The 14127-nt window shown below is 47.5% G+C and overlaps 9 protein-coding genes across 9 annotated transcripts; 4 read left to right on the top strand and 5 right to left on the bottom strand.

Annotated features, from left to right (window-relative positions):
* Window positions 1-404: 404 nt before the first annotated feature.
* Window positions 405-2438, bottom strand: NEMAJ01_1763 (long-chain acyl-CoA synthetase; the record flags this gene model as incomplete). Its single annotated transcript, XM_047915601.1, has 1 exon — window positions 405-2438. One exon carries the CDS (start codon window positions 2436-2438, stop codon window positions 405-407), a length of 2034 nt encoding a protein of 677 aa, XP_047771558.1.
* Window positions 2439-2856: 418 nt separating this feature from the next.
* NEMAJ01_1762 (uncharacterized protein) lies at window positions 2857-4806 on the bottom strand (the record flags this gene model as incomplete). The annotated part of the gene is made up of 1 exon (XM_047915600.1): window positions 2857-4806. The coding sequence occupies one exon, from the start codon at window positions 4804-4806 to the stop codon at window positions 2857-2859; it is 1950 nt and encodes a 649-aa protein (XP_047771557.1).
* Window positions 4807-5411: 605 nt separating this feature from the next.
* Window positions 5412-6746, top strand: NEMAJ01_1761 (centromeric protein E; the record flags this gene model as incomplete). Its single annotated transcript, XM_047915599.1, has 1 exon — window positions 5412-6746. The coding sequence occupies one exon, from the start codon at window positions 5412-5414 to the stop codon at window positions 6744-6746; it is 1335 nt and encodes a 444-aa protein (XP_047771556.1).
* A 248-nt stretch (window positions 6747-6994) lies between these two features.
* Window positions 6995-8248, bottom strand: NEMAJ01_1760 (uncharacterized protein; the record flags this gene model as incomplete). The annotated part of the gene is made up of 1 exon (XM_047915598.1): window positions 6995-8248. The coding sequence occupies one exon, from the start codon at window positions 8246-8248 to the stop codon at window positions 6995-6997; it is 1254 nt and encodes a 417-aa protein (XP_047771555.1).
* Window positions 8249-8413: 165 nt separating this feature from the next.
* NEMAJ01_1759 (uncharacterized protein) lies at window positions 8414-9217 on the bottom strand (the record flags this gene model as incomplete). The annotated part of the gene is made up of 1 exon (XM_047915597.1): window positions 8414-9217. One exon carries the CDS (start codon window positions 9215-9217, stop codon window positions 8414-8416), a length of 804 nt encoding a protein of 267 aa, XP_047771554.1.
* Window positions 9218-9243: 26 nt separating this feature from the next.
* On the top strand, window positions 9244-9804 carry NEMAJ01_1758 (uncharacterized protein; the record flags this gene model as incomplete). The annotated part of the gene is made up of 1 exon (XM_047915596.1): window positions 9244-9804. One exon carries the CDS (start codon window positions 9244-9246, stop codon window positions 9802-9804), a length of 561 nt encoding a protein of 186 aa, XP_047771553.1.
* A 378-nt stretch (window positions 9805-10182) lies between these two features.
* On the bottom strand, window positions 10183-11628 carry NEMAJ01_1757 (hexokinase; the record flags this gene model as incomplete). Its single annotated transcript, XM_047915595.1, has 1 exon — window positions 10183-11628. The coding sequence occupies one exon, from the start codon at window positions 11626-11628 to the stop codon at window positions 10183-10185; it is 1446 nt and encodes a 481-aa protein (XP_047771552.1).
* Window positions 11629-11957: 329 nt separating this feature from the next.
* Window positions 11958-13016, top strand: NEMAJ01_1756 (uncharacterized protein; the record flags this gene model as incomplete). Its single annotated transcript, XM_047915594.1, has 1 exon — window positions 11958-13016. The coding sequence occupies one exon, from the start codon at window positions 11958-11960 to the stop codon at window positions 13014-13016; it is 1059 nt and encodes a 352-aa protein (XP_047771551.1).
* A 174-nt stretch (window positions 13017-13190) lies between these two features.
* NEMAJ01_1755 (uncharacterized protein) lies at window positions 13191-14078 on the top strand (the record flags this gene model as incomplete). The annotated part of the gene is made up of 1 exon (XM_047915593.1): window positions 13191-14078. The coding sequence occupies one exon, from the start codon at window positions 13191-13193 to the stop codon at window positions 14076-14078; it is 888 nt and encodes a 295-aa protein (XP_047771550.1).
* Between the last annotated feature and the right edge of the window lie 49 nt (window positions 14079-14127).

Below are 14127 nucleotides of genomic sequence, written 5' to 3'. Positions count from 1 at the left end.
ACATATATATGCTCAGCTGTGCTCTAGTGCTTCGTGTTGTGCAAGCTGCTCAAACTACAGGACAAGCCCGGGACACCCCGAATCCACAAAAAGCCAGACTTTTGTCAAAGGCGCACTATGCACATTCCATAGCCAGAACCGCATGCCCGGGCCAAAATGCAGCAAGCCAAGCTATAAACACCTAGGACGCTTGGGGCTTTATGCAACAAAAAGAGACAGAAAAAGCCCAGGCCTTCATAGAAGCACAGGGCAGGCGCTCCGGCATCCACTTGGTGGTGCTGCAATAGCCCGAAAGAGCAAAAACTAAGAAAACGGCATGTTTATTAGACTAAACATGTTCAAAAGAACCGCCATGCACCTGCTACTTCTAAAGCTTGTAAAGGCCCGATGCTGGCCGAGTATTTCTATCCCTTTTTGTATATGCTCTGTATCTTTTTGCTGTACAGCGCAACTATTTTTTTGCGTATTTTCTTTCCGGAGGGGGTTAGAAGCCCATTGTCAATGGTGAATGCGTCTTCTGTGAATATAAGCCTCCTCGGAAGCTCTATCTTGATTAGCTCCCCTGCTGTAACAAGCTTATTTCCCACGCAGGCAGCCTCACTTTCGATATCCTTGCATTTCTCCTGGTTTGACACAGTGCATATCCCTATTACATAATCGCGCGAGCTGTCACCAACAATCGTAATGTCTTCTAGCCCTTCGATTTTCTTCGACAAAATAAGATTCTCAATTTTCTCCGGTATGATATACTCTCCTTGGGAAAGCTTAAATATCTCCTTGCACCTTCCAATTATGCGCAGATTGCCCTCCTTTGTAACCTCTCCAACATCTCCGGTTCGAATCCACTTTTCCCCGTCCTCATTGTATATGCTTTCTCCATCCGGCCGATAAAAGCACTCCTTTGTCAAAGCCTCTTGTTTATAGTATCCATAGAACACCGAGTGCCCCTGCATAAGGATTTCTCCGCGCATGTCTTTTGCCAGCGCGTTGACTTCTGGGCAGGACGCCAGCTTCACTTTGTTGCATGGGAAGGGAACCCCGATAACCCCCTTCTCCAAGGTAAACACGTCTGTGGTTATATTCCCTGCTGCGGTTTCTGTTTGCCCGTATCCTTCAAAGAATGGGCAGTTAAAAATAGCCTCGAAAAAGACCGCAGTTGACGGTGACAGCGGAGCTGATCCCGACAACATGCTTATAACATTTCCGCCAAATGTTTCTCTGATCTGTCTAAATACAGTTTTCCCAAATATTCCTCGGACAACTCTATTTTTACACATTATGCACACGGACAGAGCAAATGCAAATATCCACTGCGCCAGCTTGCTCTTCTCCCGCACTTTCCCCTCAATCGCGCCTTTGACAGAGTTGAACACTCTGGGGACACCCACAAAATAGTGCGGCCTGGATATTCTGAAGTCATTCTGCAGCTGCTTCGGGTTTCCTCTGTAGTACACGATTTCGCACTTGCTAATAAGAAGAGCCGACTCCACAATTCGCTCAAACACATGGGCCAGCGGAAGAAACGACAAATACCTGTTTCCTGGCTTGATGTCGAAGAACACCCCCTTTTCTGACAGAAGGATAAAGGACGCCACCACCGAAATGAAGTTTTTGTGCATGAGCATAGCGCCCTTTGGGGCCCCGGTGGTTCCACTGGTATAGCAAATTGTGGCTATGGTGGTTTGGGTAGGAGGCACAAACTTCTGCACAACCTCATTCTTCAAGGCAGGCGCCTTCACGAACTTGCTCGACAGCGGCATTTCCTCTGGCGCACTTTTCCCGCTCTCGCTGGCCTTTTTGCACCTCTTCACAATGTCCCAGAAATAGTACATTTTTACCTCAAATTTGCCAAGCACAGAAAACGCAGTTTCCGATATGTCTGAGTCCATCAGAACAAATATTTTGGGGAGCACAATGTCCTGCTCCTCTTTCTCTAGGCTGGCCGCTATCTTTTCTGCATTCTTGCGAGAGATAAAAATAATGTTCATTCCGGTTTCCTTGATAATGTGCTTTGTGGCACTCCATCCGAAAGACGCGTAGATGGGGCAGTTTATCCCGCTGTAGAAGTACGTCGCATGCTCTGTTATAACCCACTCTGGCCGATTCTCAGAGCATATCCCAACAATTGGCAATTTGTCCTCGGAAAGATCAGCATGCATGAGGATGAACTGTGCAATGCTCTTTGCATAGTTCCATCCTTCTCTGTACGTAACATACTCGATTTTCTCCTGATTGTTTATTACGCCAAGAAAGTTCAAGTCGCCATGCTCGACAGAGGCTATAGAAAGAGCATCGTGCAGCGTAGAGCACCCTTTCATTTTGTCAAGAAGCTTCCCTTTGTTGTGGGACCTAACCAGAGAGTGAACAAAAACGGGTGTTTCGTCCTCGTTTGAAATATTCTCAGACTCCTTTATCATCTTAACATGCATTGCGCACATGAAAAGAAAGAAATAAAAATATTAATATCAAGGCTAAGCCATACGATAGAAGGCACAGCCCTACAAAAGTTCGTGCAGCCAGAAAAGTGTGCATATTCTGCGAATGCACAGGCAAAGGAAGCACCAAATGCACGCTTTGATGCTGTATTTTTCACAAAAAATGTGCATGTTTTTGCCCTTTGTGTGTGCCTGCTGCACTGAAAAGGCCCAGAATTTGCCCTGGCTGAGCATGCAGGCATTCCCAGCGCCTCCACGCGCGAAAGCCCAACGAAAACCAGCTGCCCAAAGGCAAAGACGCGCATAGGCAGAGAATGCAGCAGGTTCTGACAAAAGCTCGGGCTACATGTTAGAAGCAAGTTCATACGGTGTTTTTATTTTCTCTAAATGCAAGGAGTATGCAGCACGCCCTGGTGTTTTTCTACTTCGATCTTATGGAGCTGCTCTGCCCTTTTCTAGACTCTGAGATGTGTAAAGACACAGCCAGAAAAGTCAAAAATGCTATGAAAATCACACACGCCAAAACAACTATGGTTTTTCTAACCCACTCGCATTTTCCCTTAACATCATCGTCGCTCGGTGAAAAAATATCCACACGGCAAAACCCAACTCTAGATTTCGGCGTAATCATGTCCAAGGAGCCGCATAGCCTGGGCGGTCTGTTCATTCCTGTCTGGGTGTTGTACAGGGTGTTATTGCGCGGTCTAAAACTCTTGATAAATTCCATTTCGCAGTTGTTTTTGCCCTGAATCCGCAAAGCATTCTGCATGTAGTCGGCTGCCTCCCTAACTACACTGGTGTTTTCAAACAGCGACATGGCAGGGGCTATGCGGATTAGGTATAGCTTAAAGTCTTTCTCGAGCTGCTTGATTGACAGCATCGAGTACACATTGTTTAGAAGCGCCCCCCTCCATTCATTGATCTCTACAGGAGATGCAAGCATATACGAAAACACTTGCGTGTCTATGCACATTTTTCGCAGCTCTTTGGAAATCCTATCACATATGGTTTCTTCTGAGTAGGACCAGGGAATTTCTTCAATGGGCTCTATCAGCCCCTGTATTTCTTTGCTTACCAGAATTTCTGCTCTTCTGGCAAGGGACACCACAGTATACGGGTCTAGTGAAAGATTCTTAGATTGCTTGTTTGCTAGATCAGAAGCTATATTGGAAGAGCATTTGGCCAAGCCCAGCGCGTGCTTGACGTTTTGGATTGCTAGGTTGAGCTTTTTCAAACACTTTTCTGTCTCATTGGCTTCCTTTTCGGTGGGGCTGTTCTGAATCTCGCTGGTCTTCTCCTCTATAGCATCTTCGAGTGCTTTTTTGATTTTTTCTAGCCTTTTGACCATGGTCATCGTCATCTGCTCACCATAGTGTTTTTTTTCTATTTCATGGAGAATGGAAATAACATTTGGAAGTTTCTTGTGGATAGCGTCCATTGTTTCCATATACTCATCGCTGAGGTCGTTGAATTCAACAAGAGAGTATCTAAGACAGCTCAAATATTCATTTGTCCGGCAGATAAAGTGCTTTCCCAGGGTTGAATCGGGCTTTTCAGCTTTTATGTTTATAAGGAAATTCACAGAGTCGCACTGCATAATTGTTTTCATATAGTGTGAAATGGTATTCAAAAAATTGCAGTATTCTTCTCTTTGGGCTTCCGTTTCTTGCTGTTTTATGTTGAAGTACAGCTTGTTTAGAAGGTCTGAAATGCCGTCTATTATTATTTTGTGAGACTGAAGGCGATTTTCCTGGTCGGCATGGCTGAGCGGCTGCTCCTCAGTTTTTTGCAAGTTTTTGCTCTTCACGTCAGTCTCTTGTAGAATGCTCATTCGATTATGGGTCTCCTGCAGCATAAGGCTTTGCTGGTTAGTATCCTGCACTTGCCTAAAGGCTTCTTGCATGCATTCATATGTTTTTTCCAGGTCTTCCACACAAGCTTCTGCAGGATATGCGTGTTCTTTAATCAGACTGAATGCCTCGCCGTCTTCTGGAATGGTATCTGGCTGTGTGGGTGATTTGAGTTTTAGGTTGGTTAAAACGTCCCAAGCTTCTATTTTGGCGGACTCTACTACCGAAAGGTCTGTCTGCAGCTTCTTAAACATTTCAAGATCGGGCTCCAGGAAGGCCAATATGTTGTTTCGCATGTTTGCATGCAGCAACGCGTCCTTGATCGTGTCAAACGCAGAAAACATCGCGAATTCTGGGTCGTCTACTCTAATAGTCACTAGCGGGGCTATTTTGAAGTATGCATCCATTCTCTGGCTCTGCTGCATGCCATGCCAGTTCTTTGGCATAAACGCTTTCAGCGCCTTCCAGTACTCGTCCCATAGCACCACCACTTTAACTGCTGGTATACTATCTGTATTCATATTAAGCGCCGCGCCACAGTTCTATTTAAGCATGAAATAATCACTATTAATGCAGAAATTACTTCAATATTTGGCGTAATTGCATATAAACTCAAAACACGTTATTACTTTAAGCAAATTAAAAAACTCAACATAATGAAAACATATGCATGAAATAACAATTTTTTCTGTTGTTTTGCGCATAAATTAGCAATCACTGCACGCGCGAGATCAAAAGAAAACTTTTCCAAACAAACGCACATTAAAAGCCGCTAAATTGCAATTTGCGGCCAGTTCTTGGAAATTGTTGCGCTTTGTCTGCAGGAAAGTGTTTCAGGCGAACATCTGCGCTGGGAGTGGGCTAGCTTCAAATAGAGAAATTAGGCGTGCATGCAGCTCTTTGGGCAACGGAAAGCAGCACGCCCGTGCTTTCGGGGGCTTCTCAATGCTTGCGGTTAGCATGCAAGAGGAGAAAATGAAAGCATTCTTTCGGACAGGCCCAGCGCGGCCTGTTTGGGCATGCATACGTTACTGGTCTATTTGTTTGGAGCTTTTCGCTGGTCTGCGTTTCAGAATGCACGAACAAGCTTGACTAAGAGAATAAATTCGCGTGCATTGTGCTGGGCATGGAGGGGAACCACAGAGTTATGGTAGCAATGCGAGTAAAGCCGCCAGGCGTTGTAGATGCGCCATGCCCGCACGCAGACGAGGTGTTCAGCCACCATACGAACACACAGATATACAACGAGTTTGTGAAAAAGCACACGGCCAGCATAGCGTTTTCCACGATATTCACATACGGGAGAACGGGCAGCGGGAAAACCTACACAATGTTTGGCGACAAGTGCATGCCAGGAATTGCAGAGCTTATACTGATAGATGCCTTGGACGCGCACAAGGTTCTTTCTGTTCGGTGCATAGAAATATACAACGAAGTGGCCACGGACCTTTTCACAGGAACGCCTATTAGGATCGTGCAGGAGAGCAATGCGACCAGAATAATTAGCGAAACCCAGATAACAATAAAGTCGCACGATGAGATTGTGGAGATGCTGGACACAATTCGCAAAAAAAGGAAGACCTCTGAAACAGAGCACAACATGGAAAGCAGCAGAAGCCACACTGTAATAGAAGTGAACGCAGTTGACCTGGCCATCAACCTTGTGGATCTTGCAGGGAATGAAAAAATGGCAGAAAACATAGACAGGCGGAAGGAGGGCATGATGATAAACAAAAGCCTTTTGACCCTAGGAAAGGTAATAGACCAGCTGCACACGGACACCCTGCATGTCTCGTACAGGGAGTCAAAGCTGACAAGAATTCTGCAGAACACGCTGAGCTATGGGACAATAGTATGCATGTGCACTGTGATTGACCTGTCCGACCATCTGACAATAAAGTTTGCTGAAAGGCTGAAGCGAATAAAAACGTCTGAAAGGCCCGTGGTAAAGTCTAAGGATGAAATCATCCACGACCTAGTCCAGAAGGTGGCGTATCTGACGGAGCAGCTGCAGAAAATGGCCTTGGACTCTAAAGAAAAGTCTCCAGCCGAGGCCCCGTGCATGGCTGCAGGAGATGTAAGCGAGGAGGAAACAGTCGCCGATATACACAGGCCGCCGGCAAGAAAGGCCTTAGTGTGCAGGGAGGAGGGCTCCAGCGCAGAGCAAGAAAAGCTAACCGCGGTCGAAGTGATCAAAAGAGTGGGCGAGCAGGAGAAGGGCCCAATATGCAACAACCTGTACGAGCTAATATACAGGTATCTGAAGGGCGAGGTAGAGCAGGAGATGGCAAACACGCTTACTTCGCAGGAAATGAACCAAGTGCATGTGACGTTCATGCAGCAAAAGAGGGGCCTTCTGCACGGAACTCCCTTCCAGAGCATTTTCAAGCTGTCTCGAACCGAGCTGCGGGACAAGAAAAGCAAGCCCTCATCAGCGTGGGGGCGCCCGGACATTTCCTAGCGCCTTCAAACAACCAGAGTCTGGCTAGCATGCGCACAGCAGGGAATTAATAAAGCGAAGTTTCGCTATGCAGTATTTGCGTCTTGTTTTTGTGCCGCCTCTGCTGAGCCCAGCCACCGCTGCTAACTCCACCCTCTCCGGGCTGCAGTTCCGCCGCCTCTGCTTTCATTGTAAGTTGCATCAAACCATGTGGAGTATTTATTTATTGCGCAAGAGCTTCCTATCTCCCTCTAAGCAAGCACGCCTTTCTATATCTTCTTCGTGGTTGATCTTTTAATAAGAACGTCTGGCGCCAAAATAGAGTACTCCGAGTCGCTCGCCTCTGCTGCAGCTTCACACGATTCTATAAATCCCCTCGTCCCGCGCATCTCCTTGCTGCTGAATATACTGTCATGCATTTCCTTGTTTTCTACAATATGCTCTGTCTCTTCTGTTCTGGATATAGACAGATTTCCTATCTCCTCGGAGACATTGAAAGAGTCGTGGTTTTCTTCTCCCTGGTTCTCGCATGCGCTTGCATAGCTGCCTGTTTTCTTTATGCTAACTGGGGTTCCCATGCTTGGCCTTTGCCTTTTCTTCACAATGGGGGTCTTTCTTGGCGTCCACTCCTTCTTAAGCCCCTCCTCTATCTCCTTCTGGTGCTTCTCCAGCCGCAGCCCAATTCTCTCCAGAGAGTGCCCCGGCTTCAGCATGCTGCTCGGGCTTCTTTCCATCTGAATTGCCGTGGCAAACGAGCGTATGGGGCCACGCACAATCACGTTTGCGCCAGAGGACTTGAGCAGAAGCTTCCCCGGGTTTGGCGACACCTCCACTGTTGAGAGCACGCTCGGGGTGATTTTTTCTTCATTTTTCTCCTCTTCAGTTTTCTCCTCTCTAGCCCTGCTCTGTTCGGCCATCTTGTTCGTTGCCTTTGCTATGGCCTTTCTGTCCATCTCTGATATAAGCGCCATCCCCTCCTTCGCCCGATATCTTACCTCTGGGTTTATATCTTCCACTGATATTTCAAGTACTTCGACAAGCTCTTTTATTCTTTCTCTTTCAACCCCCCGGATGGCCATCTCCAAAAGCCCCTGGCGAACCGTCTTGCTGTGGCTCCCTATGCCCATGCGGATGTGCCGAGCTATGCTTTTGACAGAGCACTTCTCCGCGATTGTGCTGGCCGTGTTCAGTGCCCGCGTAAATATAACCCGGTTGGTTTTTCCGAGGGCGCTCACTAGGCTGGGGAAAATAGAGGGAAGGTTCTCGTGCAGGGCCTCCCCCATAAGCTCAAAGAGGTTTATCATGCACTTGCACCCCGTTCCGCTCAGCTTGCTTCTGTTACTTTGTATAGCTGTGCACATCAAGGGCAGTATTTTTACCATCTTTTGCGCGTCCTCCTTCTTTTTCACACTGGAGAGTGCCTCCAGAGCCGAGTCCATCTTGCTCCAGTTGTTTTCCGACTCTTTTTCCTTCTGAAGAGCCTCAGCCCTTTTCAGCGTCTCTGCTATGCTTTGAGTTTTCATGAATAAAAAAATATTCCGCATATTTCTGCTCGAGGCATCGTACAAACAAACTATTTATTAAATTCACACAGCACGAAGCATCCACAGCACCCACTCCTGCCCAGCACAGGCCCTGCCTCCACTTTCCACGTGCTGCAGTCCAGCCACTTTTCGTCCTGGGGTGTGCTACTGTTTCGCTATTTTCTGCAGCAGCTTTGGCGCGTACTTTCTGATGTTGTATTTGCTGAAGACCTTTGGCGACAGCCCCACGTCGCAAAGTATGGAGTTTCCAGCGAACTCGTATGGGTCCTGCACAGGCACTCCAAAGAATATAGCTTCCATGTTTTGCCCTGATATGTTCTGGTAGTCCCCCAGAAATATGACCCTCTCGGCGCCAGACACCATTTCTTCCCGGGCCTCTGTGTCTGCTATTATCACAACAGGCTGCTCGGTTCTTTTGTTTGATATGACTCCGTTGTTTCTTTCGTAGTAGAACAGCTCCCTAGCTATGCTCTGCGTCTTTTCAGAAGGCACCAGAACCACATCCGACCCATACAGGAGGCACAGCCTCGCCAGAATCACCCCAATTTCTGAGAAAAGCCCGGACCCTGTGTATATGACAAACCGCTTGTCCATAAGCCTGAATATGTTCACGAGCAGGTGGAGCACGCCCCTGGCCCCAGAGTATGCTATTTCTCGCCTGCTGGGCCCGTACATAGAGTCCGATATTTCCACTATTTTTTTGTACAGGTCGTATGTTATATAGGTAGACGGGACCTTTTTCTCTTCTTTTTTGGTTTTGCTCATAAGAATGCTATCTTCCTCTGCCAGCAGCTCGACATCATTTATATCATCTAGGTTTATTTCTGCCAGCGTGCCAGATATCTCCACCACCATTTTGTTGTTCTCTGGCTCTATGTGCTGCAGCCTGCCTACATGCGTGTCCGTCTTTGTTCTTATAATAAGGCAAGCTCCTATATATTCTTCCATGGTGTCAAAAAATTTAGTGAATAAATATGGACGGAAAATTGCCGCAGACAGCGCTGGACAAGATATCCGACGAATTGCAGAACCTCATGCAGGAGTACAATAAGGCCGTGTGCTCTCTGAAGGGTCTATACGACGAGTCACAAGGCTTGCGGCGGACTTTTCTCTCGGCTGGGATTGAGTACACAAAAATGTCAGAGAGCGAGGAAAACATAGGGAAGGCATATGCCGACTACAAGGAGATGCTTGACAAAAGAGTCACCATTTCCAAGAGGCTTCTTGCAGATATAAACTCCACGCTTTCTTCGGTCGACCAGCAGCTTCTCCTGCTGGAGTCCCCGTACGAGCCAAAATTTGGAATACAGACGCAGAATCCCCGCGTGTTCAAAACCAACAAAAGCAACCCTGCGAAAAGCGCCGAGGAGTCGGAAAAAAGGTACTGCATCTGCAACGGGCCTGCCTACGGGGATATGGTGGCGTGCGATGCCTTCCACATGGAAGTACCTTGGTACCACATGGGCTGTGTAGGCCTTACAGGCACTCCGCGCGGGCACTGGCTGTGCCCAAAGTGCAAGCCATCCGAGCAGTGAGTTTGAGTGCCTCCTTTGTATGTTCTGCAGCACCTTATTATCTGAGCAGGACCACTTTTCTTGTGCTTGCAGTTTCCTGCACATAACCTGAATAAAATAAAACGCGTGTATTTACGCTTTTCATCTGGCAACTGTCTGGCTGTTTCTGAAGGTGCAGGCTGGCTTGCGCTACTGAAGCAAAGATCATTGAAAATGTGAATATAAATGCCCGGAAAGTGTTTTCTTTGTTTGGCTGGGCTGCTGTTTGCAATGGGGCCTATACTTTGTCTTTCTGCCAAATCCGAAAATCCGCGCTCTGCCTGTCCTCTCTGGAAAGCAAATACCAAGTGTCTTTATTGAAAATATCATTAAACCAAAAATCCCAAAAACTCAACTCTTTCACGGCTGGGAGCGTGGACAGTTCCTGGCATATGCACATGCTCCGCCCAGCAGGGAAGCTTCTTCCGAGAACTCAAACTCTACAGATGCTTCGCCTGATGCGTCTTCGTCTATCTCTTTCAGTATGGATGCGATGTACCCTTTAACTGCACGCTGGAACTCCGCCCCCTTGCAGCCAGACCCTGTCAGGCCGAACACAAACGAGTTTCTGCCCGTTTGCGCCCTGGACTTGGAAATCATCCCAGCCAAAAGGGCAGCGCAGACTTTGTGCTTGCGGTCGGTTGTTTTTTCCACGATAGAATGCGACATGCGAATTACACTGTCGAGTATGTCTATGTGGTCTGGATGCTCACTTCTGAAGAACTCTATCAGATCCTCTTCTATCTCCTCGGGCGATAGCCTGTGGTTTTTCACTACAAAGCTCTTTTTTGTGTGGGCAGACTGCTCGTTGGGCTCGCCTATAACGCACTTTATCTTCCTGGCAGTGGTTTCTTCTATGCTTTTTTCAATGCACAGGTTGATGTACTCTTCAAAGTACAGGCCGCCAACCATTTTCTCCAGCAAGTATACGTTCCTCTCCTGCTCCGGGGAGTTATTTGCCATCTCTGCGTCAATGCTGTCTGTCAGCGCGTCGATTCCCGTGAAGTTGAACGAGCCGCACTCAGTGTTGAAGATTCGTATGGCCTCTGGGGAACTTTCCAGGTACGAGCAGTTCATGCCAGTCCCCAGAACAAACCCTCCTATTGCGTTCTCGTGCGTAATCCCAGCCCACGCCCCAAGCGCTGTAGTGTCATTCAGAATCACCCGGAAAGCAACCGTGTCTGACGTCATCTTGTTTAGCTCGTCCAAAGGAATTTCGTGCTCTGTCTCGACCCTTTTCCAGCCAAACTTCTTTGTGAACTTAACCACTTTCATCTTTCCGTCGTGGCTCTCCAAGGGGTACGAGAACGTAAGCGCTCCCTCCATAAGTAGCGCAGCATCGCCTGTGTCTGTTCTTCGGCTCCGCACAAACTGGTTGACTTGCTCGCTCATGAACTCATAGATGGTTCTGTCTCCTATTTCCTTGGCTGTTTTTGGTATTGGCACAATAAAGTCCTCTGTCTGCTTTACAGGTGTCTGTCCGTCTGATCCTATTTGATAAATTCCCATTTTCAGGCTGGTGCCACCCAAATCAACGCAGAGCACGTTTCTGCGCGTGCCCTCGCTGTTTTCCTGCACGTGCGTAATTGCTGGAGCTTTCTCCAATGTCTTCATCACAAATTGTGATGCTACAAGAGAAGATTTTGACGTGTTTATGCTTTCTGTGAGATATTCCCGAAATTCTCTGGCCAGTTTGGCTTGGATGCTGTATTTGTCTTCTTTTTCGTGGCTTATAGAGCAACTGCACAGATTTCCCATTAGTAGTGCCCCAAGGAGCATTTTTGCAAAAGTACAGCAGGAGCTCATTGGTTGATGAAAAAAAAACAATACTTATAGCATAAATACATCCTATTTCGCAAAAAGTATCAATTGGGATATATTGCTTTGCCTATAAACAAATGGTCTGACACGCATTCTGTGTACTTTTTGTTTTGCATAGACGTAAGAATCATATGCACACAGAAATGTGATTTTTTGCATGGGGGTGTGTATTTTGGCAGATGAAAGTTTAGGAGAGAGCACTACATGCCTGCAGGGCAGCAGGCTTGACCTGTGCAGCGCCTGCGCTCTTTTGGTGGCTCTTCTGTCTATTGGTCACTTTCCTGTTTTTATGCAGCATTTTTTCTCCCCTAGACATGGCAGAAGTAATAGTTACATTCCGAAATATAAAAGACAAAGAGTTTGTCACGCCTCCAATGCAGGTTCCTGATGACTTCACCTCGGCGCAGATGGAGCAGTTTCTCAACACTTTCCTGGCACACGACAAGTCCTACGCCTTCTTCCATAATGGCGAGCAAATAGAAAAAGTTCCTGCCTGCGAAAACGAAGAGACCCTGCAGATAGACTTCATTGCAGTCACAAAGATTCTTTCCGAGACTGCCAAGATAGAAGTAGACTCGCAAATCACAGCAATCTCCATACGAAGGCACCCAGAAATTCACATGGACACAATTATAATATGCACGTCCACGGGGGAAACAAAGGAGTATTCGCTCTCGCTGGGGATGGAGCCCGTGATGACCTTCAACTCGTTCAAGCCCATCCGGGCAGTTACCTCCACGGAGGACGGCATATACGTGCTGACAACCACAAACAAGGTGGTAGACGTGTGCAAGGGCGACATTGTGTACGAGTGCGACACGCCCATAAGGACCATAAGCAATTCCGGCGAGTACTTGGCCATAGGGCTAATCACCGACGAAATTGTAATACTAAAAAAGAACGAAGAGGTAAAGAAGGTCAAGGCATCCGGGGAAATTGGAAAGCTGATAATGCGGTCCTCGGAGGGCGAGCCCATGCTGATATGTGCCATCTCAAGCGGGTGCATAGAAGTATACAAGGGCGAGCAGTTCGAGATGCACTCGTATAAGCTGGCCACCCCCATCACTGCGGCCGGATATGACGAGGGAGTAATATATGCAGGCGGCCTAGGAGGGATGATATACATCTGCAATATGGAGGGCGTTCAGAAAGAGTACAAGTCGGACGTGGACTTCATATCCCGAATAGAGGGCGGAAGTGTCTTTTTCGGGTACTCCAACAAGAACAGCATACTGCTAAGAGACAGAGAGACCTACATGGGAACCCACAGAATTGATTTGGCAGCTCCTGTGGCTGATATGAAGATATCTGGGAAGAGGCTGTTCACCGCAGAGGGGAAGTCGCTGAAGATATTCAATATTTTCGACGAATAAATAAAAGCAGGTTTGCTAGCCTATGTTTTTGCAGACCCCAGCTTCTGCACACTCAATTGGAAAAATATGCGTCTTCTGAACTTTTGTTTCTGTCGAGGCATAAGGCACTGCATAATAAACGCGTAAGTATTAAAAATTTACTAATTGTAAATACACTTTGTTTTTCGAATGAGCATGCACGCTATGAACGGAGACGGCTGCGCATGGGCAGAGCTTCCCTCGCAAAACACAGGAGAGCAAGGGAAAAGCCCCCAGGGGCGTGCTATAAGAGAGAAATACGTTTTTTCTCTCATATCTGCTGGCGTGGAGGGGCACGCCGTATTCGGGGATGTCTTTCAGGTATACGCTGAAATAGTTGAGCCGTGCACGCGGATAAGCAGGCAGCTTTGGGGCAGTCCAGGCGAGCAGGGAAAAAAGAGCACGATCAAGCAGCTTGACCAAGCCATGCGGGAGTGCATGGACAAGGGCGTGCCGCTGGAAGAAGCAAAACGAAGAATTCTTCTGCAGATGCCGAAGGCATACCAGAAAGCGCTCAAAGACTTTTCTCTCCCTCAGGCGGCGGCCTACATCATCACGGAAGAAGTCCTGAAGTCAAAACACGATGAGTGCCGAGCCAAGCTGTCACGGGTGAAGCAGGAAAACTTCCCAGGCATAGCAGAATACGCAAAAAGATGCGCAGAGCTGATATCCCCGCTGGAAATAGCATCGGTCATATACAGCACCCCACCAGCCACACTGGAGGAGGTAGAGGCGTTTAGCAGAGAGTTTTTCTACAACGGGCTGCTCTCTGAAAACAAGAAAATGCTCTCCTGCATGCGGCAGCAAAAAGGCCCCCTCCAAGAAATGTACTCTACGCTGAAGAGCCACGAAGCGCTTTTACGCGAGAAGGCCCGGAATGAAAGAGAAGCTGCGGCGAAAAAAGTGTATGCAGAAATAGAGAGGCAGACGGTATACCTGCAGAAAGCACAAAGAGGCAAGACGTGCATACTGCATCCTACCGGAACCCACACAGAGTCCGAGTGCAAGCTCAAGAAGATGGTCAAAAAAAGCAAGAAAAAGTAAGCCCTTCTGTGGGCCAGTGCCGTAGGAGAACACAATATATTTATATTTA

This window comes from Nematocida major (assembly GCF_021653875.1).
Source record: "Nematocida major strain JUm2507 chromosome Unknown 2266, whole genome shotgun sequence".
NCBI lineage: Eukaryota > Fungi > Microsporidia > Nematocida > Nematocida major.
Note: the sequence above shows the minus strand (reverse complement) of the source record. Positions and strands in the feature narration are given on the sequence as shown.